Consider the following 27,282-nt stretch of genomic DNA (forward strand, 5'->3'; position numbering starts at 1 on the left):
ACTGGCTAACCTACAAAACAGCGTAGATTCAGTTTGACAACAGTAGTGTGAACGGACAGACGTTTGTGTAAGTGAATTTTATACGTAGGTATTGTTTGTTTATTTGTACTGTAAATAATAATTACCTACTTGTTTGATCTCAAAGTTTATATTTTTGGGGTAATTTGAGAGATGTTTGAGATAAATTGAGTATTTGAGAGTTGATAAATATATTATAGTGGTGTTTGTGAGTGATTTTTGTTGAAAAGTGTTCGCTTTGACATTGTATTGTGAGAATTTTGCGATTATTGTTTTTGTATCCTTCGTGAAGATGTAATTACTCACAAATACTTAGTCATTTTTTCTGTCTTTGGCCGGTTTCTGAATTAAGTTAAATAAATAGTTAAATATCTTTGGACATTTAACACTGCGCCTCTAGTCCCAAACTAAGCAAAGCTTGTACTATGGGTACTAGACAACGGATATAAACAAAAACATACTTAAATTACAGAAAAAACCAGTCCAATACAAACAAATATGTAAGAGTAAGTAAAAGTGATAGTTTTGTTGTGGTGTTTACAAAAGTTTACGTACGTCTTTTATTTGTCAACAGTAGAAACTTATCTGTCAGATAAACTACAACTTTAGGTTTCACTTTTCCTAACTCAAAAACTACTGTACGGATTTTCCTACGGTTTTCACTAATTGTTGTGTGATTTATGAGGATTAGCAGTTATTTAAAAAAAAAAATTTTTGCCTGGTTTTTTAAAGAGAGATGCTCAAACGAAGTTTTTTATGACAGACTAAAATTCGAACAAAACCGCGGAAAAAACTAGTTCCAAAACAAAATAATTTCGCAACGCTGACGTGTAAAGGAAAAAACGTGTCCAATTACATAAATAGAACTATTACTAATTTAATTAATTTAATTTGATAATAGACTTTTAATTACAAAATTGGGGAATCATTAAGCTACTTACTGCAATGGCTGTCTCTATAGCACACTTATGTAATTAAAAACAATTAGATAATGTTGTGGTGCCTAAATAATTAATTAATTTATAATTAGCTTAGAAAGCCAAGAATGTCCCTACCAACCCGGGACAATATTGGGACGAAATTTTTTGTCCCATAGGACAGCAGCGGGACCGGTTTTTGTGGAAATCCGAGAGAGAAATCTTTGTCCAACAGTCAACAGTGTCCAAGAAATTCAGTCAAATTCAACCTAAGAAAAGGACTGAATTTCTTGCGCTGCTTCTTCTCAGCACTGGCCCATTTATTGTCCCGAAGCAGTGGTAGGGTTAATACTGGGACGTAAAAAGTGCTTTTTAAAAGCCTACTTGCAAAAATAATGAGTTTTTTTTAAGAGTTTTTATGAAATGACAGTTTAATTTGTACTATCGACTATCGACATTATTGTTCTCAAGGACATCTCTAATGTAAACGTGCCTGCACTCAAAGGCTATTAAAAAGGTTCATTCATTGCGTCTTATCTCTTATCAAGATATTATGTCACTACATGTTGTGATACATGTTTCACTTGTGCTAAAAAAAGCTATGTTTAAATAAGCCTAAACTTTTTGTCGGCCGATAGTTGGGTCGGTTAGGGTTGCCAGGTGTCCGGCTTTAGCCAATATGTTTGGCTTTTTACGGTCTTGTCCGGCCTGTCCGGCTTTTTATGTGGCTGCCGCGCCAGGCGAAAGTGGAGCCACAGAATATGAAGCGAACAACTGGCAACCGATGATGATGGTATTCACTCGTGAGCTATGACACTAATTGCTTTTAGGGCTATATTTCACCGGGACACCATGGCGGCGCAGCTTTGCGCAACCAAACGGACACCAGGTGAGTAACTCTCTATAGAGCTGTATACATTTTGTCGGTAGCGGCGACTGGTTGCGCCGCCATGGTGTCCCGGTGAAAAATAGCCCTTAGGGTAAAATGTCCGGCCAAATGAAGGACAGATTCCGGTTTTTGTGTTTTTGGACCTGGCAACCCTAGTCGGGCTGTTAATCAGTATGGACATGGTATGGAAGACACATTGGTTTGGATGTCTAGATGTTTGTTACTCTTTCACGCAAAAACTACTGAACAGATTTGGATGAAACTTTACAGTATTATTGTTTATAACCCAGAATAACATATAGTCTATAATTTATGACGATCTGTGACAAACTAAATTTCACGCGGGTGAAGCAGTGCCGTATTATCCATAAGGCACTTTAGGCCAGTGCCTAGGGGCCCACTATGACCAGGGGCCCAGCACTCCCGATTAAAAAATCCCGAAAAAAAAAAAAAGATTATTTTTATGCAACAAAACTCAAACCACCTCAAAACTTCGCCTTATTTTGGTTTACACATTCAATCGTCATATTTCGATATTGTGGAACCTAATTCATTTTCGTAACGTTGGCATTACTGCTTTGGTTTACATGATGGGCTAAAAAGCTTTACTGCGTAGGCTAGGGAGAGAGGTGAGGGTGTGTTGGCTGTATCATTCGATATAGCCAACGCTTTCAATACCATCCCTCATTCCACCATACTCTAGGCACTTCAACATCACAGAGTGCCTCAGTACCTTCGAGAGCTGCTGGCCGATTACTTACGGGACCGCGAAGTCCTGTATGTTAACAGAGACGGCCAGCTTTAGTCGGCCGTTTGGTGTAGTGGTTCGAAACGGACTACTATTCTGGAGGTAGCGGGTTCGATTCCCGCACAGTACAAACATTTGTGTGCATGAACATATTTGTTTGTATTGGACTGGGTGTTTTCTATGTATAATAAGTATGTATTTACAAAAAAAAAAAAGTATTATTATTATGTTTATATCCGTTGTCTAGTACCCATAGTACAAGCTTTGCTTAGTTTGGGACTAGAAGCGCAGTGTAAAATGTCTAAGGATTTTTATTTATTTATTTTTTATTTATTATTATTATTTATAGCTCAAACGGCGCGGCGTAGCCAGCGGGTTTCCGCAGGGGTCGGTGCTCGGTCCACTCTTGTGGAACCTAGGCTTCAACTGGCTTCTCCGGGGCGTCCTTCTCGCGGGCATGAGTGTCATATGCTATGCGGATGACACTGGTCACTGCCCGGGGGAAGAAGTTTGGGGCCGCGGCACGGCTGGCGTCGGCGGGCGGCACATTAAGTAGTCGCTCGCAGAATACAACGCCTCGGCCTGAAAGTCGCGCTGGAGAAGACTGAGGCCCTATTCTTTCCGGGGCCTCGCCAGCGCGCCCCTCCCGACGCCCACATTGTGGTTGAGGACGTTTGGATTGACGTCAAAGGCCAGATGAAATATCTGGGCCTCACGCTTGACAGGAGGTGGCATTTTAGCCCGCACTTCAACTGGCTAGCGCCACGCCTCCTCAAGGCAGCCGGCGCACTGAGATGGCTCCTCCCGAATTTGGGAGTGCCACAAACAAGGTGTCGTCGACTTTATGCCGGCGTTCTGAGGAGCATGGCGCTGTATGGCGCCCCAATCTGGGCGGACGCACTCAACAAGAGGGAGAATGCTGCCCTTCTGCCCAAGTCCCAGCGGGCGGGTCATAGCCCAGAAAGTCGCAAGGACCTACCGCACGGTAGGGCACGCTGCGGCGTGCGTCCTGGCTGGTACTCCTCCTTGGGAGTTAGAAGCTGGGGTCTTGTCCTGTTATGGACCAATGGTTGGAACGACCGCACGGGTTCCTCACGTCTGGCGCAGGTGCTGACCGGGCATGGCTGCTTCGGTTCGTACCTGCATAGGATCGAGCGAGAGGAATTCCCGCTGTGCCACAAATGCGGCGCAGTGGATGACACGGTGCAGCACACCCTCGCGGTCTACACAGGCTGGGAGGAGCAGCGCCGTGTCCTCACTGCGGTCATGGGCCGGGATCTTTCGCTTCCGAGCCTGGTCAGCGCCATGCTGGGAAGTGAACGATGCTGGAAGGCGGTCGCCTCCTTTTGCGAAGAGGTCTTCCTTCAGAAGGAAGCAGCGGAGCGCGAGCGGAAGAACGATCCTCTTGCGTCATCGCTCCGCAGGCGGAGAATGGGGTTGAGAAGGCGGTTGTACGACCGTTCTACTCCGCCCCCAGGTGGCGGCCAGCAGGCCGGGGGTGCGAGGGCACCCTTATTGTCACCTCCGTCTGACGGGAACGGCTTGGCGTTTCGGGCCATTCCCGTCGGACCCCCACAAGGGGGGCGTGTAGGGTCCGCCGTGTAGGTGAGGTGTCGCGGAAGTCAAAGGCTACGGCCGGATACTCGCGACACCCCCACTTGGGCGATGACGGAAAGCCGCGGAGGTTTTAGTGGGTATACATACCCCGTCCTTTTCAGGATGGAGCAGCGCCCTTTTTAGGGCGCCGGGATCCCACACATCACCCTGTCCCTTGGGAGTGCTGATGGTGCGCAAAGCAGTTCCACCGCGACAAAAAAAAGGGGGGCCCGAAATGAGCTGTGCCTAGGGGCCCCGAGATGGTTAATCCGGCCCTGGGGTGAAGTCGCGGGCAAAAGCAAATTCTTCATACATTAGAATCGGGCCCAACTATCGGCCGACTAAAAGACTGCGTTGCTGTCAATGTCACCTCTCCCGTGCCGTCATACCTCAGGCAGAGTTAAGCGTTTGACATAATAACATGTTCATCACAAATAATGTACCTAGGAATCTAATGGTGAAAGAATTTTTCAAAACGGTCCAGCAGTTTTGGAGCTTATTCAATACAAACAAACAAACCTTTCCTCTTTATAATAATAGACAACTTAATTAACTATTGAATAAGCGATAGAGATTGGTTGATATTTTGGGAATTTAATTTCGAACTCCTCCTACGTAGGTACTTCTGATTAATTTCGTTGCGGGTCCAATGACAGTTTAACTTTCCCCCGGGACAAACTTGACCTTCATTAGTTGGTTTTTTTGTGGCGGTCAAGCTGTAGATCCTGGCAACACAGCAGTTGCAGTGGTGGGAACGAGAGGTGAGAATAGTCCCGTAGTTATTTTGGGACAGCAAAATAGATCGAATTTTTAGTTCGACTTCGAACTTGACCGATGTTTCGTTGGTTTTTACTGTCCTATAAAACAAGACCGGAATAGAACACATAAAAATGTGTTTATTTTAGTTTTCATTATCTATTTTTACTTGGTTTATGATCTCACTAGTTGTGCCCGCGACTTCGCGTGAAAAAAGTTTAAATAATATTTCTAGTTTTTGCAACATTTTTGTTTACTGCTCCGCCGGCCTATTGGCTGTAGGCTGATGTATAGCCTAAAAGCCTTCCTCGATAAATGTGCTATCTAACAAAAGATTTTCAAATTGGACCAGTAGTTCTTGAGATTAGCGCGTTCAAACAAACAAACTCTTCAGTTTTATAATATTAGTAAGAAGTAATAAGTTAGCTATAACGTCATGAATATACGAAGAATCAAACGAAAAATATCTCATGTAAAAAATATCTTCTAAGTAAAGACACTTGAGAGTCTTGAGATAATAGATAAGCTATAAGATATAGAACAGATTATGGTGTAAATTCCATGATTTCCCAAAGACACTTCTCCCACCAACTAAAAGTGACGTAGAGACACGAGACAAAAACTGATGACAGTAATTGACATGAGACAGGGCTATTCCCACCTCTCGTTCCCACCGCTGCAACTCCTGTGTAGCCAGTATCTACAGCTTGACCGCCAATAACCCAAACAGTGAAGGTCAAGTTTGTCCCGGGGCAAGAAAGACATGTGTCAGGAGAAATAAAATAAAGATAGAGACAGAAGGCAGAGAAAAGAGAGAGATCTAAATCTATCTAATAAATAATGTGGGATTAATCACATACATAGAGTCAGCGTCAAATCATCATCATCATCATCTCAGCCATAGGACGTCCACTGCTGAACATAGGCCTCCCCCAATGCTTTCCATGTTGATCGATTGGTAGCGGCCTGCGTCCAGCGCTTCCCTGCTACCTTTATGATGTCGTCGGTCCACCTTGGGGTGGACGTCCCACGCTGCGTTTTCCGGTACGCGGCCTCCACTCCAGAACCTTGCTGCCCCATCGGCCGTCAGTTCTGCGTACTATGTGCCCTGCCCATGCCACTTCAGCTTGCTAATCCGTCGGGCTATGTCAGCGACTTTAGTCAAATAAAACGCCTATATTGACCAAAAAGTTGACAACACAACCTTATTCCAATGAGGGCTATCGTTTTAGCGCTCACCAGTTAGCGCCACTGTAGAGTACCTAAGGTCCTGTCACTTGCTAGTAGCGAAGACAGTGGCACCAACTGGTGAGCGCTAAAGTGGTAGGAGGACTATCGCATTTGCACTCATCAAGATGGCGCCACTGTAGAATAAGGTCCTGTCACTTGCTAGTCGCGAAGACAGTGGCACCAACTGGTGAGCGCTAAAGTGGTAGGAGGACTATCGTATTTGCACTCATCAAGATGGCGCCACTGTAGAGTAAGGTCCTGTAAATCGCCAGGGGTGCCAACTGTTAAGTATAAAAACGATAGCCCTCATTGTAACAAAGACGTGTTGCGAACTTATTATCTACTTTGGGTGTCACGAACTATTTGACGCTGACTGTATCATCGCATATAATTTTTTGTGTATTTTATTTAATGTTTTTTATTTTATTTTCAGGTAAAATGTCGGCGATTCTACACGTAGCTTTCAGAGACGCTGGGGCAAAGGCCGGCCTGGAGATATGGAGGATCGAGGTTAGTGATCATCATCATCATTATCACCATCATCATCATGTAAGGGTATCAAAGGCTTTTATGCATTAGTACGAGGTACAACATCCATGGGAATAATTGGAGTAGTGCTATTCTACTCTCATCATCATCATCATTTCAGCCACAGGACGTCAACTGCTGAACATAGGCCTCCCCTAATGATTTCCATATCGCGCGGTTGGTAGCGGCCTGCATCCAGCGCCTTCCTGCTACCTTTATGAGGTCCACCTTTTGAGTGGACGTCCTACGCTGCGCTTTCCGGTACGTGGCCTTCACTCCAGAACCTTGCTGCCCCATCGGCCGTCAGTTCTGCGTATTATCGGCCATTCTCAGATGAGCTAGTTTTTGCGTGTCCGGGCCGGGCCGATCAGCATTATAGTAATTATTGGGGGAGGCCTATGTTCAGCAGTGGACGTCCTATGGCTGAAGTGGTACGACATCCATGGGAAGAATTGCAGTGGTGATTCTACTCTGTCGAAAAAATAATAGGTTTTATGTTTTCCTATAGATAGTTGTAGTTATAATTGGATAAAATTATAGGGAAGCTGTTAGTAATAATGAGCAGTGCCCTGTTGATTAAAACTTAAAACGGTTGGTTATCGCAAAATTGATAAAAATAAATAATGAGTTGTTTTCGATATCAAATTAGTATTTAAATGAGGTAAACGATTATCTGAAATAATGGTATTTATAGATATTGGGGCTACACTAATCGAGAGCTATAGGACCTCCCACTCTTCCCGTGGATGTCGTAAGAGGCGACTAAGGGACAAATATGCGAACATCAGGCCTCCCCAACCCGTCTGGCCAGCGTGGGGAGTGTAGGACAAATCCTCCATGCCTCTGGTGAATTAGACAGGGTCGTGCTCCTGCAGTGGAGACGTGCTCTTTTCCCAGAGACATCCTGTTTTTTACAGGAACTGTTTTTCAGGATCCCGTTTAGTAGTAATAGGTATTTTAATATCTGGGGGCACGGCAGTGCCCCCGCCAAGTCGAGCGCGAAGCAAACACTGCCGTACCATCCTTTACTGGAACGATTTCGCCGCATTTTCAGGCCCCTATTTGAGAACCTCTGGATAAGACCAGAACACAGAAATTTTCGTCATCTAGTAAGCTATAATCACATACTTAAAATCCAAAATTTCAAGTATGTAGGTCATTTAGTTCCGAAGTTAAGCGAAAGCAAAGTTTCGCATTTACGACACTCACTCACTGATGATCATCAAAATAGAACTAGTACTTCCCATAAACTCAGAGAGCTGAAATTTGGTACAGAGTTAGGGTTTAATGGCCACATAAAGGGAAAACTATAAAAACTAGGAAAATCGAAGATCTGGAGTAACACCACATTCATAATCAATACTACTCCGGCACCGTGGTGTTCGCCTGTATCGCTCACCGCTAGATGGCGCTAGCACTAGCAAGCGGTGTCCAGATTTTTTCCTTTCTAGAGAAAGTCGTCGATTAAGTTGAATGTTGTGTAATTTGCATTTCGTTGATTTCGTTTATTATATTGTAAGGTTCGCTAAGATTATGTTATTAAAACAATTCTGATTCGTTGTCCATTTTAAAGGTCGTTGAGTTTATTTGTGTTTAATATCGTAAAAAATGTCGATAAAACGACGACGTTAAATAATTTTGCCACGTTCTACAAAAAGAAGTGAAATCCCACCAAAAACATTCTGTAAAAAACTAGCCAAGTCTCGATGGAGCTGCTTGTTTATCTCTAAAAAGTAATGAAATCTAGACAAAGTCGTGCCAAGTCTATGGTTCCTTACTGCGATTTCTTTATTATTATAGTTAATGTTGTGTGACTTGGCCGTTGAACAATCTTTATTAAGATAATCATACATAATTATTATAAATACGCAGCTTTACTAAGCCTACAATTATAATATAAATAATAATAAAATAAATCTTTTGGACGATTTCACACAGCGCCAGCTAGCCCCAAAGTAAGCAACTTAATGCTTGTGTTATGGGTGCTAGCTTGACGGATATACTACTTATATACTTTTTTTTTTTTTTTTTTTTAAATACATAAATATTATACATAGTCACACCCAGACCCGTCACAGAAATTAAAATTCATCATTTCAATTTCTGCCCGGCCGGGAATCGAACCCGGGACCTCTCGGCATAGTAGTCCGTTCTGAACCACTACACCAAACGGCCGACTTGACTGGTTATTGTTGAATCAACGTTTTCCAAGTGGCAATTTTCCATCGTCAATGGGTAGCGGTTCTGGCGACAGATTGGTGCAATGGTGTCATGGAGCACCTGGTTTTGTCACCCTTCAACGGAAAAGTCACACAACATTAACTATAATAATAAAGAAATCGCAGTAAGGAACCATAGACTTGGCACGACTTTGTCTAGATTTCATTACTTTTTAGAGATAAACAAGCAGCTCCATCGAGACTTGGCTAGTTTTTTACAGAATGTTTTTGGTGGGATTATCATTTACACGAACATCCCTTTTGTGTCCTGCAAAAAACCTATCCATTCTTTGGAATTCAAATTTCAGCCACACAGTGTGTGTTCAGTGTTCACACGACAGTCTGACAAAGGTGACTGAGTTTCTTCCGCCACTTCTTTTCAGCACCAGCCCATATGTTGTCCCGAAGTGGTGGTAGGGCAAGTGGTGGTGGTACAAATGTATATTTGGGACGTGTAAGTGCCCTGAAAAGGGCCTATGTACTGAATATTGCATTGCTGGAAAACTGGATTGCCTGGGATAGGGCCCTTAGGGTCGTGCTCCTGCAGACGCAGTGGAGACTAAATGACCTGATGATGATTTTGAACCAAAAACTGCGGCCGAATTCAGAGTCAGTTGAGTTGAAATAATAAAAGATGAACTAAACATGATACTCGGAAATTACATAAGCAACCACAGTATTATTTTGGGACCGTACGCTGTAAACGGGATTTATTACATGCGCTATAAATCAAGCGGTGTATAAGACATAATTTATTTATTCGCTACAAAAATAATCCTTGTAATACTCGTAAGAGTAGGCGCACACCGTTGATTTTTAGTTGGCCGATAGTTGTGCCCGATTTTAATTTGTATGAAGAATCGGCCAAATCGAATCGGCGTAGTGTGCGCACACCCATACATGCCTATACTGATCAACTGCCCGACTAAACTATCGGCCGACGAAAAATCAACGGTGTGCGCAGTGGCTACAGTACCTCTGTCGCACACTGGTTAGAGCTCTTCTATCAAAAATACCAACTAGAATTATCGGGTCATTACGATGAGATGATGATGAGATGAGTTCTTATTTAAATCAGTGAAGTTCAAATTTGTCCCGGCCCGGGGGCAAGTTAAACTGTTATTGTAGCCGCAACAAAAATCAGAAGGGCAGGGTTCGACTGCAAAGCTTTGTCTACTCACGGACATTGCCCGCGGGCGGCGTGACCGGAGGGAGCGGCGAGCGTTCGGCGAACGAACGAGCAATGTTCGGTTCGCGAGCGAACATCTAAGAAGACGATCCTGACGCACTCTCTTCAACGACTTTGCACAAAACGGTCTCGATAACATTGTAAATTTATACCGAATAGATAATTAATTTCATACAGTCCACTCTTTTCATTTTTATAAACTTCCACTACACTCACTATCGAAGTAACAGCTTAGTAAGATCTTAAGAACTAAAGATTCATTACGAATTTACCTGAGAAAGGCATAAAAATACAAAAGAACAACAGTCATAGTCCATAGACAAGCATATCCATTTTATTTACTTAGCGACACATTGACCTATATTAGGGCACTTTTGTCAATCAATAAAATGTTTATTAGAGTAGTCTGGCCTTCAGAGCGGCTTTTAACATTATAGGGTTGGTTGGAACTAGGGTTACCAACGGTAGACAAATTGGTAAAATGTGACAGTTCAAAATACCTCCATCATCATCATCATTTTAGCCTCAGGACGTCCACTGCTGAACATAGGCCTCCCCCAATGACTTCCACATCGCACGGTTGGTAGCGGCCTAGCGAAATACCTTCGCTCCATCGTTTTTTCGTATTTGTTTCTTCGATTCGTGAAAAAGTTTAGGGTATTAGAGTCCCCATGGTACCTCCATGGGGATTCTAATATCTTCCTCGAAGTACACTCATTTTGAAGTGCACCTTATGAAGCGCCCCTAAACTATTCCTCGTAGCCCACCTATTTTATGTTGCCCTGGTACTTTTTATTCATCTTAGGGTGGATTCGACCAACAAGAGTAAATATTAATCTCAGCATAAACTGTCAGTTTTGACACATTTCCCATACTGAAACTGTCAATGTGCCAGTTATGCCCATAGCTGGGCATTAACTCGTTAATCCGTTAATCGTTAATTAACGAAGTTAACATTTCTATTAACGGATTAACTTTTAAGTTAACTAAAAAAAAATTTAACTAAATTATCCTAAGTCCGTTAATCGTTAATCCAGTACCTACTATTTACCAAAAGCACGCTGAAAAACGCTAGAAAAACGCGTTCTGACAAGTACGTTCGGGCTTTCAGAACTTCCAGAACCCAAAACAACAGTTTTTGTAACCAGATCATTAACGACACTTGTGGGACAACTCTTGCAACTGAATTTAAGACCAGTTTTCCTCCAACCGATTGATCTCAAATTTGGTATACCTACTTATGTAAGTACGATGACAATGCAATGTTATGGTACCATTAAGCTGGTCTGATGATGGAGTCATGAGGTGGCCATAGGAACTCCTAAATGAAAAGGCGGCATCGCATCGAATTTGGGTTTGTTGGATTTGTCTTTTCGAGCACTTTAGTACTAGATGATGTCCAGGGTCCTGATGATAAGTCAGGAGGTGGCCATAGGAATTCCTAAACGAAACGGTGGAAACTTATCGAGTTTGGGTTTGCTGGATTTGTCTTTTCGAGCACTTATTGTAATTTAACCAAGGCTCTGAGATTGAGATACTACTAAAAAGTGTAAAATAAATTATAATAATTAAAAAACTTTTTAAAAACAAGCTTTTATTCTGAAGTGCAGTTATACTAAAACGAAAAAAATAATTGTACTTATGCAAGGTTCAAATAATTTCGAAAGCTTGTAGCGCAAACAAAAAAAAATTGGCTAAGTGCGTGTCGTGCCACGCGCAGTGTAGTTCCGTAGTGGTCCGTCGTTACCCAGTACATTTCAGAAGCAAGCAATTACTTCATCTACAGTCACTTTTCATATTTTCTTCTAAGGAATTTTCACTAGTTAAGAAATTTTGTAATACATGAGTTAAATGACTATTACTCTCAAACTAATTGATGTATCTTAACTGGTGCTGCTGCTGCTGCTGACGCCCTACTCGAACAAAAATTGGCACATTAAACTTTAATAATTTGCAAACAGATCCTTAAATTGAAAAATAGTCTTAGAAATCCCTAAGCCATTTTAAAAGACCTATCCAACGATACCCCACACGATGGGGTAGAAGATGAAAAAAAAATTCATCCTCACTACATGTAGGGGAGCTACCCTAAAAACATTTTTTCTCAAAATTTTATTCTACCGTTTTGTCGGCGTGATTAATATAGATAGCTCCACAAAATTACAGATCCCTAGTGCCAACAGTTTCCAAGCAAAACCTCGGACAGACAGACAGACAGACATATCGAAACTATAAGGGTTCCTTGTCCGGACTACGGAACCCTGAAAAAGAGGAATAAATTCCATGCGCGATACAAGCTTTCGAAATTATTTAAACCTTGCATACAATTATTTCTTTCGTTTTATTATCATGTGTTAACGGATTAATACTTTGTTTCGGAGTGTTTAATACTGTATCTCATGTTGATAGCCCAATAAAATAAATAAATAAATAAATTAACGATTAACGTTAACTTGCGTTAAATATTGTGAAATGTATACGTTTTAACGTTTAACAAAGTTAATTTTTTTATTAACGGTTTAACGATTAACGAAGTTAACTATTTGATTAACGGTGCCCAGCTATGGTTATGCCATGAGTTATTCTCGGATAAAAGTTTGGTCGAATCGGGCTATCTTATTATGGTAACCCTAGTAGTGGAGACTAGGGGACCGTCCCCATAGGATTGCGTCATGGTGTGATCTATGGCTGTACATCTATGGTTGGAGTTGTGCCAAACGTGGCTGTTTGGGCAATGATAATCGTTAAATCGCCTTCTTTAGGGTGTATTTGTTTTACCGTCAATTGTCACCATGTCTTCATTTGGCTCTGGAGTCTGAATAAAGTAATTCTATTATTTGGAATGTTAACTGCCTAGCTCGCATTGACATTAACAACAATTGACTCTGTGGCTGTACTAAATGAATGGAAGCTGGACACATCGAATTTACGGATATATTCTGTAACCTATATTGATATCATTTGATAGAGCTCGTGAAGCACTTTCAGGATCAGTAATCAGTTTTCGATATCTTGTATAGAAATAATCGAGTGAGATCACTTATCTTTTCCACCCTGTATATTACGTGAAATACATTTTACTACGGATTAAAATTAATTTAATCAGTGAGTTTGGTTGCTTGCTGAGACAAAACCTAATCTGTATCGGTCTAGACATCTTAAAAAACACAAAAGTTAGAGTCATTACGGGTGTCTGGTTCTCACACTAAGGATGTGCGGGAGTTGCTATCGATACTCTACTGTCGATATGTTGTGGACTTGTGGCGTAATTAGTGGAGCACCGCTGTGAAAATTGACACTTTTTATAGTTATTTATTTGGTGCACAAAACAGAGATACAACCATTTATGGTCATAAAAATTCACAAACTTATTTATTTTTTGCAAGAAGTACTTTTTTTTTTACTTTAAATTACTAATTGTCTGGCCACAATATTATTGAGATGAGATACAAATAGTATGGAGATGTAATAATAAAAAAATAAATAAAAAAAATGCTTTCCATTTCGGACGATACAGACATGTACCGGGCCGGTTCTCCCCTATCCGTCCCCCGGACACGGCCTGAGCCGAGGTCCGAGCCTACCGTGGCGTCCTCAGGCCGCGTCCGTAGTCCCCTCGATCGGGCCCACTAGAGTGAGCCCGCCGTAGGCTGGACTTTGGTCCAACACCGCGGTGGGCAACCCTCTAGTTGGATTCGCCACTGATCGGGCGCCTTATGCGCTCGATACGGCCCGATCGCGAACGTCGGTCTGCGTCCGACGCGGACGAGCCTGGGCTTCGCTTCGCGAAGCCCACACTCGGCCTCGTCGGAACGCGCACCGACGATCGCCAAACGGCTAGAGTACCTTCTGTACTCGCCACTCTGCCCGGTGAAGCTGGAAAAGCTCCTCAAGCTACCAGCGCGCGTCCCTTCAAAAAAAAAAAAAAACTTCCATTCAACCCGGGTAAAGAACTAAAGAACAGCAGCAAAACACTAATTTACTAATCATTTATGGCAAAATTACCTATTGAATTCTTTTTATAACAAAATCTTCAAAATTGTTGTAAATAGATGTTATTTTAATTTACGAAAAAACTTGTAGACCGCACCCCAGGGAGTCTTAGATATAATTTACTGCTTATAATAGTGAAAAGAAAAAATCTTATTATAAAAAATAGCACAATGTATGTGTGTTCTACCTGGCAACCTATTTTTGACTCTCTAATCTGGTCGAATCTGAAATCTTATATTTTTAGCATCGTGACTTTTAGAAACTGGACACTAGCGGTTGAATTTATATTTATAGTTGAAATAAAACATCTGCCTGTGACACGGGAGACAGTGGGAGGTGTTTGATTTATAGTTTACGCCAGACGACCCCAGAAAATTTAAAATAAAGTTTGATAAAAGATCAAAATGGTGATTAAACTTGGGTATAGTTGATTGATTTATTTAGATTGATGAACATTACTTCTCTTTGTAATAAGAGCAGTAAACTTAATAGGTTTACTGAAATCACTAGAAGAGACACAGATTACAAATCAAATTCTTTATTCGAGTCTCTTCAAGGCGAAAGTGAATAGGCACTTACAGAGCAGGTATACACCATCCTAGACTGCATCTCATTTAACATCAGGTGCTATTGGAGTCAAATACCTGCCTTCTTCTGCATAAAAAAAAAGACCATTTTCAGGGCACTTATGCACGTCCCAATTAAAGCTTGCCCTATCTAATTTAAAGAATATTGTAATAATATATAGAATCCATTATTGGCTGTAAGAACAAAAATACCTGTTTGTATTATTATTATAAAGAGAAGAGAAAGAGCTGTGGTTTTCTGAATAAAGAAAAATAAAAAATAAAATAAAATCTACTTCGAAGCAATAGTTCGAGCGGTGCTGTCAAAAAATGGCGGTAGAAACTTAGCACCTTGACTAGATAGATATTATTTGGGACAATATAACAATTAACAGGGGAGGCCTACCGTTTGATTTGTCCCTTACCTATCTTTCGTTTCTTATGACATCCACGGAGAGTGGGAGTGGTCCTATTCAAATCTCAAGGCATGTATAAAAATTCTGAAGCTTATTTTCATGAGCTAGGTATAATGCTTTATGACTAAGAGAAATAATCAAAGTAAACGGAAAAATATAAGTTCTACGTTGGTTCTACTACATTTTCTTCATTACAGGCAATCGTTTTAGTAAATCTAAACACATTTTGGTCAAACAAACAATGCATTAATTTGAAACGGTTGTCCGTCCATCACGTGTTTTTGTCAAACAAAGAATAGAATTAGAATTCTTGAGAGAATTTAAAGTGATATTGCACTGTTTTGTTTCAATTGCCTCATGCACCATTACTATCTCAACATAAAATTTTAAAAACAAAACGATACCGCCAACATTGACTATGACGCTTCATTTTCCCGCTAAAGCTAGGTGTCCACTTGTCGGTATCGTACGCAACGGACGCATCGTACAACACACATCGTATTGGATGTGCGATGCGTACGATGCGGACAGGTGGACGCACTTATTATGAGTGTCTATATAAATAATACTACGATCCGTTGCGTGCGATACGTCCGATGCGTACGATACCGACATGTGGACGCTAGCCTTTAGTCTATAATGGTTCCAGCTGAAGTATCGACAAAAGAATCGATTATCCACGTTGCCCATCCCTATCCACGGTTCGCCGGACACGCCAAGGTCAAGGTCACGGAAACAGAGGAACTTTATTACTACTCGCTTATTGTGTTGAAGGTCACAGAAGTAGATAGTGTGATGGATGATTTCCTATAATGTATTAATTTAAAATCACCCGCGAATATCGGTTGTCCTATAAAAACTGTATCACCCGCGTCCCGCTTTAAAAAGACGAGATAAAAACTATCCAACGTTTTTTCTTGACTTAAAAATACGAACAAGGTAGGTTTTTGATTGCAACAATCGTACCTGATGTTAATGCAATCTAGGATGGTACTTATCTACATCTGCCCTGTAAGTGCCTATTAACTGTCACCTTGAACAGGCCCGGATTAAAGTGTTCGTTCCCACGGCAATCCAGATTTGCGGAATCCAGTAATGCTGGATCCAGGATCAGGGGTGGGAATAAGCCCATACGACGGACACGGGAAAAGCGTAGGTGATCTACTTACTACTTTGCCGGAAACTCACCCCTATCTAGAATCCTACACTGGAATGTAAATTACTCGTATAAACTTTTAAAAGAGTAAAGGGATTCTTGAATGGCTCAAATTTACTCAATACTCAATACTCAATCGTTTATTGCATAACCACATTAGCATTCACATTAGGTCTTACAATTCAGGCAGTTATACAATGTGGACCCAGTTAGGGCACAGTAACTTTAGGAAGGAGACAGAACGACGATCTTAATAGCTTCAAAAGGAATTAATGTACACATTGAGTTTGGTGGAAATGTCATTATTAAACGTTTCGATAATTATAAAATAAAGATAGAATTATTGAATTATTAAAATGGAAAAATATTGTTAAAATGTCATGCTAATTATTGTCAAGTGTTGAAGTGCAAGTGTGGTTTTGTTCCCCAGTCGACGAAGCACAAATGATGTCGTGCCCTGCGTGCCCAAACAACTGCACGCAGGAAGATTTAATGAAGGCTACTGACAACGCCACTCTTGTGGCGGAGTTTTGGGCTGATTGTAGGTCTGTTATCGACACGACAAGCAGTAGAAAGAGTTATTTTTCTACTTTCAAATTATTAAAATCTAAATATTCTGTTTCAGGATATGGAGCCAGTGCCAGTCCCAAAACACCAGTATGGCAACTTCTACACGGGAGACTCGTACATCGTACTAAAGGTTAGTCGTCATCATCATCATCATCATCAGCTCATTTAGTCTCCACTGCAGGACCACGACCCTCTCTACCAGAGACAAGTGGAAGATTGTCCTACACCTTTTTTGTTTTTGGTTGATAGAGTTTGTTTCGATAGCCAGTTCCTCCGTGGTTGAGGATTCGGGTGAAGCTCGCTTCCACCTTCGGCCTGATCTTCACTTTCCATCAGATGCAGGCCTTCTCCATTGTGTTTTGGAATTAATTATTAATGTCATTGTCAACTATTTAATTTTATTAATAGGCTGACGAAGGTGACTTCGTTTCTTTCGCCACTTCTCAGCACCAACCAGCCCATAATGTTGTCCCGAAGTGGTAGGGCAAGCTGAATTTGGGACGTGTTAAATACCCTGAAAAGGGTCTAATTATGATTTGACATTATCATCAATGACGTAATATTTGTTATCTTCTGTTATGACAACAAACAACGCTTCACTTTGTCATTGTTTATTTATTTCATCAACAGTTAAAACACAATGCACTGTACGAAGAGAGCCAGTTGCTTGCTACCAATTAATTTGTTGTTGCTGGATGCAAGCCATCCGTGCGATGTGGAAGTCATTGGGGGAGGCCTATGTTCAGCAGTGGACGTCCTATGGCTGAAATGATGAAATAATTTGTGTTGTTAACAACCTCATCTTATGGATCATCATCATCATCATCAGATCATATAGTCTCCACTGCAGGAGTACGACCCTCTAATTTACCAGAGGCAAATGGAGGATTTGGTTTACACTCGCTACGACATCATAAGGATCATCATCATCATCATCATCATTTCAGCCATAGGATGTCCACTGCTGAACATAGGCCTCCCCCATTGACTTCAACATCGCACGGTTAGTAGCGGCCTGCGTCCAGCGCCTTCCTGCTACCTTTACCAGGTTTATCATAAGGATCATCATCATCATCATCATCATCATCTCAGCTATAGGACGTTCACTGCTGAACATAGGCCTCAATGCTTTCCATGTTACCCGTTATGTGTATCATAAGGATACTCGTAAAAAAATCTCTAATACTCAATTTTAGTCTCGCATTTAACTTATCAGATATTTTTAAACCAATAAATAGTGAGAACTATTAATTAACTAAATAATGTTTTTATCAGATAACGAATTATGAATCATCTGGGGGCACGGCAGTGCCCCCGCCAAGTCGAGCGCGAAGCAAACACTGCCGTACCATCCTTTACTGGAACCATTTCACCGCATTTTCAGACCCCTATTTGAGAACCTCTGGATAAGACCACAACGCAGAAATTTTCGTCATCTAGTAAGCTATAATCACATACTTAAAATCCAAAATTTCAAGTCTGTAGGTCATTTAGTTCCGAAGTTAAGCGAAAGCAAAGTTTCGCATTTACGACACTCACTCACTCACTGATGATCATCAAAATAGAACTACTACTTCCCATAAACTCAGAGAGCTGAAATTTGGTACAGAGTTAGGTTTTAATGGCCACATAAAGGGAAAACTATAAAAACTAGGAAAATCGAAGATCTGGAGTAACACCACATTCATAATCAATACTACTCCGGCACCGTGGTGTTAGCCTGTATCGCTCACCGCTAGATGGCGCTAGCACTAGCAAGCGGTGACAATTCTGATTCGTTGTCCATTTTAAAGGTCGTTGAGTTTATTTGTGTTTAATATCGTAAAAAAATGACGATAAAACGACGACGTTAAATAATTTTGCCACGTTCTACAAAAAGAAGTGAAATCCCACCAAAAACATTCTGTAAAAAACTAGCCAAGTCTCGATGGAGCTGCTTGTTTATCTCTAAAAAGTAATGAAATCTAGACAAAGTCGTGCCAAGTCTATGGTTCCTTACTGCGATTTCTTTATTATTATAGTTAATGTTGTGTGTGACTTGGCCGTTGAACAATCTTTATTTTAAGATAATCATACATAAGTATTATTGAAATACCTACGCAGCTTTATTAAACCTAAAATTGACTGGTTATTGTTGAATCAAAGTTTTCCAAGTGGCAATTTTCCATCGTCAATGGGTAGCGGTTCTAGCGACAGATTGGTGCAATGGTGTCATGGAGCACCTCGTTTTGTACCTTTCAACGGCCAAGTCACACAACATTAACTATAATAATAAAGAAATCGCAGTAAGGAACCATAGACTTGGCACGACTTTGTCTAGATTTCATTACTTTTTAGAGATAAACAAGCAGCTCCATCGAGACTTGGCTAGTTTTTTACAGAATGTTTTTGGTGGGATTAGTTATTTACCTAAATGATGAACTGTTTTGACAGCTCATAAAAAGTGCGTCAATTAATTTCGTTTGTGTCATCTACATATTATTATTAAACTTAATCATCAAATTGGATACTAAAACTTAAATAAACAATCTCTCCATAAATTTAATTCGAAACATCAAAGATAGTTTGGATGAACCACATTAAAGTGTTTGGCAAACGTCCAAACGCGGTCGAACTATTTTGAAAACGATGTGAAATGATTATTTTATTATCTACCAGCTTCTGTTAGAGGGTACGCTTCCTTATGATGCATCTGGTACCAATATTTGACACCATTTTCGCCAGTAAAAAAACAGTAAATCTTAAAAAAAAAACACTCATTTTGGATTTAAATCGACTGTAAATTAATATTGTTAGTTGCTTTATATTGAAAAAAAAAATACTAGGGGTATCAACACCTATGTTCTTCTGAATAATTTCGTTGCGGGTCCAATGACAGTTTAGCTTTCCCCGGGACAAACTTGGCCATCACTGGTTAGGCAATTAGCGGTCGAGCTGTAGATCCTGGCTACACAGGAGTTGCAGCGGTGGGAACTAGAACTATTCATATTCATATTCATATTCATATTCATTTATTCACTTCGCAATGATACATAAGTTCCAACAAAAAGGGTAGTAGGTACAAGATGTTCAGAATGTTACATTGCTACCTCATAGAGGTATATGTGATTTGTAAACAATAAAATAGTCCAAACTAGTCCAAGAGTGTCAACAACTGTAATATTCCCTAATTTTTTCAAGTCTTATTTGCTATTCGGTTTTTTCATCAAACTGGACCTGTAAAAACATAATTCTTGATTAATTACAAGCATTGTTTCAAAGAACTGTTCCCAATAGCAGCTTCCTGCATATTTTTTGCAAAATACCGTACCTGCCAATAACGGGATACTATGGTGTTAACACACAAGTTCAGTTTTGCGGGACCCAGTAATGGAGGATCTCGAAACGTTTGCCGTGGAAAAGGAAAATGGTAGAAAATGGAAAATGCTGCATTTTCCATTTGTTCAATTCCAAATCTAAGGAAGTTTACAAACTACTGAAGTATTTCTGACTCAAACTAGAGTCATATGACTGAGGAAATGTGAATCTATGAATAGATACCCACATCTGGTACAATCGTACCTACTACATTACGCATAGACCAATCATCAATTCATACTTCCTACGTACCTGTAATTATCAAGCCCGTATGATACATGCAGAGTGTTAAAAAATCTCTATATTTTTCAAACAAACACGCAGTAAGAAAATAACCTTCTTTAACTGGGACTTGTTATAAGTTATTACAAAATTTTGATGACAAAAGTTTAAAATAAAATAACACAAACTTAAAATTAATAGCACGTCGTGTTCTTTTTGGCTTTGTGTGGCTACAGCTGAGCATGACCCTCTCGAAATCATAAGGCAAATGGGGATTTGGCCTTTGAAAAAGCCTTCCTTTAGTCCACAGGAATTTATGGTCGTCCTCTTACTCCGCCGGAACCACACTGCTAGTAGTGGAAATTTTTAAACTAAAACGATTGATGTTCACTTTTGATTTTTACCTCTTTCTACATATAATGTGTTCGTTCGTTCGTTCGTTTCAGCCGAAAGACGTCCACTGCTGGCCTCCCCCAAGGATTTCCACAAAGACCGGTCCTGCGCCGCTCGCATCCAGGCACTTCCCGCGACCCTCACCAGATCGTCGGTCCACCGAGTGGGAGGCCTGCCCACGCTACGTCTTCCGGCTCGTGGTCGCCACTCAAGAACTTTCCTGCCCCAGCGGCCATCAGCTCTACGAGCTAATATGTGCCCCGCCCATTGCCAATATTGATTTTAGCGATTCTGCGGGCTATGTCAGTCACTCTGGTTCTCCTACATTCATCATCATTTCTGATTCTATAATTATGTGTTTGTGGTAAATCAAATGAACATTTTGATCTCTACTAAAAAACATTGTTATTACAGTTTGATATTGTGCAAATAAATAAATAAATAAATATCCCTACTATCCATCTATCTATCATTCCAGACAACTGGAGACGCGCCCCGTTTTTCCTGGGACATCCACTTCTGGCTGGGTTCCAAGACGTCGCAGGATGAGGCCGGTGCGGCGGCCATCTTGTCTGTCAACATGGACGATCAGAAGTTCAATGGTGCCGCCATCCAGCACCGGGAAACCCAAGGATATGAATCTAAGCAGTTCTTGGGGTACTTTGAGCCAGGTAACTTCTTTTTTTCATTTGGTAAATAATCCTTTTTACGAAAATGTAGTAAACGTAAGTAGCATTTAAATTCAGTTTGTAAACCCGATCGAGTTAACTGTGCAACTACAAGTTCGTACGGATCCCTCAGTGCGCGAGTCCGACACGCACTTAGCCAATCTTTTACTTCTTCTTTGTAGTCGCTACGCTCTTGGCATCGTGGTCGTGGTCGTCACACCTGGTTCGGTGGCAAGCTCCACAATCCGTCGCCATTCCTCCCGCATTCCTTCCTATAACCTTTCTTGAGCACTCGTGGAATGGGCCATTGAGTTCGGTTTTGATCTGAGGGCTTAATGTGAGTTTACATCAAACGTCCCCACTAGTGAGCGTGAGTTTAGTTCTTGAAAGTTTCCGCTAGGGGCGCTGTACAATCCGTCATACATTTAATGTTATTTTTTTACGCGCTCACTCGTGAGGATCTTTGATGTAAACTCACACTAAGCCCTCTGATCGGTCAAGCGTATGGGCAACTTTTTTACTACCCTTTTTACTTTCTATTCCAGCCATCAGATACTTAGAGGGAGGCCACGCGTCTGGCTTCAACCACGTGACCATCAACGCGGGAGTGGAAAAACGACTGTTCCAGATCAAGGGCAAGAGGAACGTTAGAGTGAGACAGGTGAGTTCTCTCTCTCTCTCTCTCTCTCTCTCTCTCTCTTCAGTCAAAGGATATCTACTGCTGGGTAAAAGCTTCCCCCAAGGATTCAGCGAAAGGCTGACCATTGCTGGACAAAGGCCTCACCCAAGAATTTCCACACCGACTGGTCGTCACTTCCCGTGACCTTCAATAGATCGTCGGTCCACCGAGTGGAAGGCTTGCCCACACTACGTATTCCGGCCCATGATCGCCTGCGGCCTTTTTTTCTTTGATTTTCCTGCGGATCTCCTCATTGATTCGATCACGCAGGGAAATTCTGAGCGTGGCACCCTCCATCACAATTTAGGTAACCTTATGAGGCCTATAGTAAAACCACATCTCCGCACCGTATGGCATCAACAGCAATACACACTGGTCGATGTCAAATATTCTTTTTAACTAACTTTCTACATAAATTAGAAGAAAGAAGCTACGATAGCCGAGCGGTGAAGGGGTCGGACTGGCCGACTCGTGATCCGGGGAACGTGGTTCGGTCCCCGCCGCCGCTCGACTATTGTGGTGAGCTCACTCTTGATACAAGCAGATTTAGCTTAGTACGAGGGGCTAATAATCTTTATTTGCCCCTTATTAAAAAAAATACTGTTCTTTTTCATGCCAAATGCGGTAGGTAGCCCTTGCATTGCAGCAAACCCACCAACTTCCAAATTCTTTATCTCCAGGTGGATGCATCAGTATCCTCAATGAACAAAGGCGACTGCTTCATCCTGGACGTAGACCATGACATCTTCGTGTTCGTCGGAGAAAAAGCCAAGAGTGTGGAGCGGCTGAAGGCCATCACTGTAGCCAACCAAATCCGGGACCAGGACCATAGCGGCAGGGGGAATATTGAGATCATTGGTGAGTTCGTTCGTTCGTTTCAGCCAAATGACGTCCACTGCTGGACAAAGGCCTCCTCCAAGGTTTTCCACAATGCACTCCTGCGCTGCCCGTATCCAGGCTCTTCCCGCGACCTTTACCTACCAGATCGTCGGTCCACCCAGTAGGAGGCCTGCCCACGCTCCGTCTTCCAGCCCGTGGTCGCCACTCGAGAACTTGGTGAGTATCATCGTCCTAATATGTACCTACGTTTTATTGATCCATAACGGGGAAGCTTTGTGATCAGCTGCCCCCCTGGAAATCTCACAGAACTCGCCTAAAAGCAGTACAGTCCCTAGGCCAGAAGCTGGGAATGACTCCAACTGCCAAAACACAACAATGCTGTCTTAGGTAAGATGGTGGTAGCTAGCCAATCAGACTTAGAACAGACCAAGCAGAAAACTGTCCCCAATCGTGCCAGAACAAAGGCGACTATAGTCTGGTCTGCGAGCACGTAGAATTTTGTCCAATGACCCCAAGCTACCCATCCTTATCGCTCGCGCGTAATTATATTGCTGTCGCGACTGTGGGACGGGCGCCCGCAGTGAGTGTGCGAGCGCGACAGCAACATAATTACGCGCGAGCAATAAGGATGGGTAGCTTGGGGTCATTGGACAAAATTCTACGTGCTCGCAGACCAGACTATAGTTGTTTTTTCGGAGTGATTCTTCGTACCCTTTCTTTTCTCCAAGAATTAACTGTGACTAGATGAATTATTATTTAAAGAGTTATTATTTTTACTTTTAGACCCGTACTCAAACGAAGGTGACGTGGAGAAATTCTTCGAGATCCTGGGATCCGGAGACATGGACTCGGTGTCTGACGACTCTGAAGGCGGTGATGATGAGGTGAGGATGACCAGGTTTTGACTTTGATCATCATCTTGGTACTTGGTTATGGTTCATGTGATAAGGTCACGTCGCCTATTTACGTCCACCACTCTATTCGCATCAAAATGACGGATCACTCTTTTAAAATAGTAGAAAATACGTAATATGTCATGATAAATGCTGAGCGGGCCTATTGACACAGTGGCCCATTATTTTCTATATTCGTTTTGTGTTGTTAATGTTTATAATGTGTGCTTACTGTGATCAATAAAGTTTATTTCTTTCTTCTTCATTTCTTTTTAATATACAGGCATTATGGCTTTCGGTTCTGTGTCTAGGGGTTTTAATATCATACGAGCGCCTTATCTAATTTTCACTGTATTGAAATAGACAGTGGTCGTCTTCATGTCACACTAATATTGATTGTCGCGCGCGAATAATGTAGGTTTTACAAAATAACACTTTTGGCAAGAATTTCTTAATTAGAGTCTTGACCGGAAAGTTAAGCTTTATGTTTGATAGTTTTGTTTTATTTTTTGAACAATTTCATTTGAATGACATAAAAATATAATGTCCTAACTATATCTTAACAGGAGTTTGAACGCGGTAACATCCAAGAAGTGACCCTCAGCGAGATCTCCGACAGCACTGGCAACATGAAGATCACGAAACTGTCCAAACCGTTCACCAAAGAACTGCTGAACAGCAAGGTAAGTAGTAAAAAGTAAAGCCCGGTCTGTGAGCACGTAGAATTTGTCCAATGACCCCAAGCTACCCAATCCATCCTTATCGTTAGCGCGTAATTATATTTCTGTGTCGCGACTGTGCGACGGGCGCCCGCAGTGAGTGTGCGAGCGCGACAGCAACATAATTACGCGCGAGCGATAAGGATGGGTAGCTAGGGGTCATTGGACAAAATTCTACGTGCTCGCGGACCAGACTATAGACAGCATTAATGTAAGACACCAAATCGTTTTTGGAATCCATACTACAACCATAAAGTTTATATTCCTCCGGAATAAAGTAACAACCACGAGCTGTAGCGTGGGCAGGCCTCCCATTATGTGGACCGACGATCTGATGAAGGTCGCGAAAAGAGCCTGGATGCGGTCAGCGTAGGACCGGTCGTTATGGAAATCCTTGGGGGAGGCCTTTGTCCAGCAGTGGACGTCATTCGGCTGAAACGAACGAACGAACCTGGATGCGGGCAGTCTGTACAGCAGTGGACTTCATTTGGCTGAAACAAACCATCTTAATTATAAATGTTTTTATGTATTACAGGAATGCTATATCTTGGACACTGGAAGCAGCGGCATATACGTCTGGGTTGGAAGAAATTCCAATGAAAAAGTAAGTCTTAAGACCACACAATATCAGACTATACAGTTTCGTTTAAAAATAGAATCTATTACAAAAAAATGAGATGCCACGATGTTAGCTTAATGTGCTCGCCATTGTAGGGTAAATGTACCTGTTTTAGCCTGCTTTGCACCGTTTTTTGGCCACTCTAATAAAAAAATACCGTTTAGTTTATAATTTTATTATTAATCTCTATAGGGTGTCCGTGTCAATATGGATCAAACAAAGAGGATTTATTTAAAAATTAACAACAAAAAAAATCATTCCCATCCAAATTGTCATCAGTAATCAGCTGATTACTATGAGGACGTCCTGTTTTTTTTATTTTGAGAATTTCGATGATGTTTTTGAAGGAATTTTGTTGCATTTAAGCAGTAGAATTAATCCTTTTTGTTTGAACCATACATAAAGCGATACCCTCTATAAATGGTTCGGACCTCATAGATTTTCTTTCAGAAAAAAGAAGGAAACATTATTTATTTTTAATTTGTTGAGATCTCACATTTTATATTTTCTACAGGAAAAGGCTGAAGCCATGAACAGAGCACAGCAGTACCTGAAAGCACACAGCCTTCCCCCATGGGTAAGTTAACAAAAATATACATAAGAATTTACCTAGCCGTCTACTATACTTTTTATCGGCTGTTAGTTGATCGTTTTTAATTTGTATGAAGAATCGGCCGATACCAAATCGGTGTAATGTACGTAAACTTTGGCCAATAAAAAGTCTGAAGTCTGTGGTGTCTTATGTTACTTTTTTATTTGACTACCACTTTGAACAGTTGAACTCCGCCATTTGTACAACCTCGCGTGCAGAGAAAAATAAAATAAGAACTTGTGTGATTCCATCTATTTTTAAGATTAAATTTAATATGTTTTTTTTCAGGTGCACGTGTCCAAAGTTCCTGAGGAGATCGAGCCGACTGCCTTCAAGCAGTATTTTGAAGACTGGAATTAATGTAATATTTATTTACTACGCTAAATGTAGAGAGAAAATGACATAATAACCACGAGTTTATTAAAAAGTAACTGAACCATGTCCCAAACAAAAATCCTTATTAAGGCTGAGTACTTAATCGTAACTATAACCAAAACCTGTTTTTTGTATGAAGTTTGAGAACTTTGAACATAAACAAACATCAAAAACCTATCAAACTCCATAAAAAACACCGGTTATCGTTAAAGTTACGGTTAAAGTTAGGTGGTGCAACTCAGCCTAAGTGTGTGACAAGACAAGCTAATCTATTATGAGTATAAATAATAATATTATGTTTGTTACTCAAAAAATGCTTGACGGATTTTGATGACACTATACACATAATAGCATAGCACTGAACGGTAAACTTTTAAGTACTTAATCTGTGCTATTTCTGTCATTTTCTCTATTAATTTAATTTTTTTATTCAAGCACAAAATATCACTGCATTTTGCATTTGGAGCATAGCTCGAATATTTTATTTCTACGTCACTTTTATTTAATTTTAACCAAATAATATTTTATAAGTGTAACAATTACTTCATAATAAATTATGAAAATCTTACGTTTCGTTTCATTTATTACTGGACTTTTCCAAATTTAGGTAAGTACGAGATAATTATTTAATTATAACTTTAACCTACCGGTTAAAACTAAGTAGGTACAATAGAATAGTAAGATACCTGATTCAACTGATACTAAGTACTTAGACAAGCTGTGGGTAGTTTATTTAATAATTATCCCAGGACACAACTATTTTTAAGTACTTCAGTCTAAACCTTGAAAATGACTAACCTAAAATGAGTTAGGGTAAAAAAACACCCCTTGAACATGTCATTAAAATTAAAAATAAAACTTCAAATTAAAATTGCAACTTAACGCCCTTTTATCTCCCAGTCTAATTCTTAATTGTTTATAAAAAAAATCTATTTCTAATTCAATAAAATACTGTCCAATAACTAAACTACGACATGGCCTTTATGAGTCCAAAGACTGGAAGTTTACCCTAAGTTGGTTTAAAATTTTTAGCACTTTTTGACGTATTTTTTGATTCAGCAAACCATTTTAGACTGATGTAAAACTTGCTACTGTCTTTCCCGAACATTATAATCCGGACCTTTTCAAGGCGAG

The 27,282-nt window shown here is 40.9% G+C and overlaps 1 protein-coding gene and 1 long non-coding RNA gene across 3 annotated transcripts in view; one reads left to right on the forward strand and one right to left on the reverse strand.

Annotated features, from left to right (window-relative positions):
- The window catches only part of LOC135085330 (uncharacterized), a 271,536-nt gene extending 265,011 nt beyond the window's left edge, over positions 1–6,525 (reverse strand). The window contains exon 1 of the long non-coding RNA XR_010260076.1: positions 6,129–6,525. This is a non-coding gene — a long non-coding RNA (uncharacterized LOC135085330). The remainder of the gene's footprint in view (positions 1–6,128) is intronic.
- Positions 1–26,716, forward strand: LOC135085295 (gelsolin-like). 2 transcript variants are annotated; one of them, XM_063980073.1, is made up of 11 exons: positions 1–67; positions 6,588–6,664; positions 16,847–16,921; positions 21,242–21,434; positions 21,977–22,092; positions 22,791–22,968; positions 23,734–23,834; positions 24,410–24,526; positions 25,098–25,166; positions 25,696–25,758; positions 26,062–26,716. In XM_063980073.1, exons 2-11 carry the CDS (start codon positions 6,593–6,595, stop codon positions 26,131–26,133), a joined length of 1,056 nt encoding a protein of 351 aa, XP_063836143.1. In that variant the 5' UTR covers positions 1–67; positions 6,588–6,592; the 3' UTR covers positions 26,134–26,716. The 2 variants fall into 2 exon arrangements, with proteins under 2 accessions (XP_063836143.1, XP_063836144.1); XM_063980074.1 differs by having other exon boundaries at positions 40–84.
- The last annotated feature ends 566 nt before the right edge of the window (positions 26,717–27,282 follow it).

Source organism: Ostrinia nubilalis, chromosome 28, assembly GCF_963855985.1.
Source record: "Ostrinia nubilalis chromosome 28, ilOstNubi1.1, whole genome shotgun sequence".
NCBI lineage: Eukaryota > Metazoa > Arthropoda > Insecta > Lepidoptera > Crambidae > Ostrinia > Ostrinia nubilalis.

What these genes read in the sequence shown, in the direction of transcription:
- LOC135085295 (XM_063980073.1), top strand. Translation starts at nt 6,593, where the DNA reads ATGTCGGCGATTCTACACGTAGCTTTCAGAGACGCTGGGGCAAAGGCC. An exon ending in ACTCGTACATCGTACTAAAG is followed by an intron (nt 16,922 to 21,241) that starts GTTAGTCGTCAT and finishes CTATCATTCCAG; the next exon opens with ACAACTGGAGACGCGCCCCG. An exon ending in CTGAAGGCGGTGATGATGAG is followed by an intron (nt 23,835 to 24,409) that starts GTGAGGATGACC and finishes ATATCTTAACAG; the next exon opens with GAGTTTGAACGCGGTAACAT.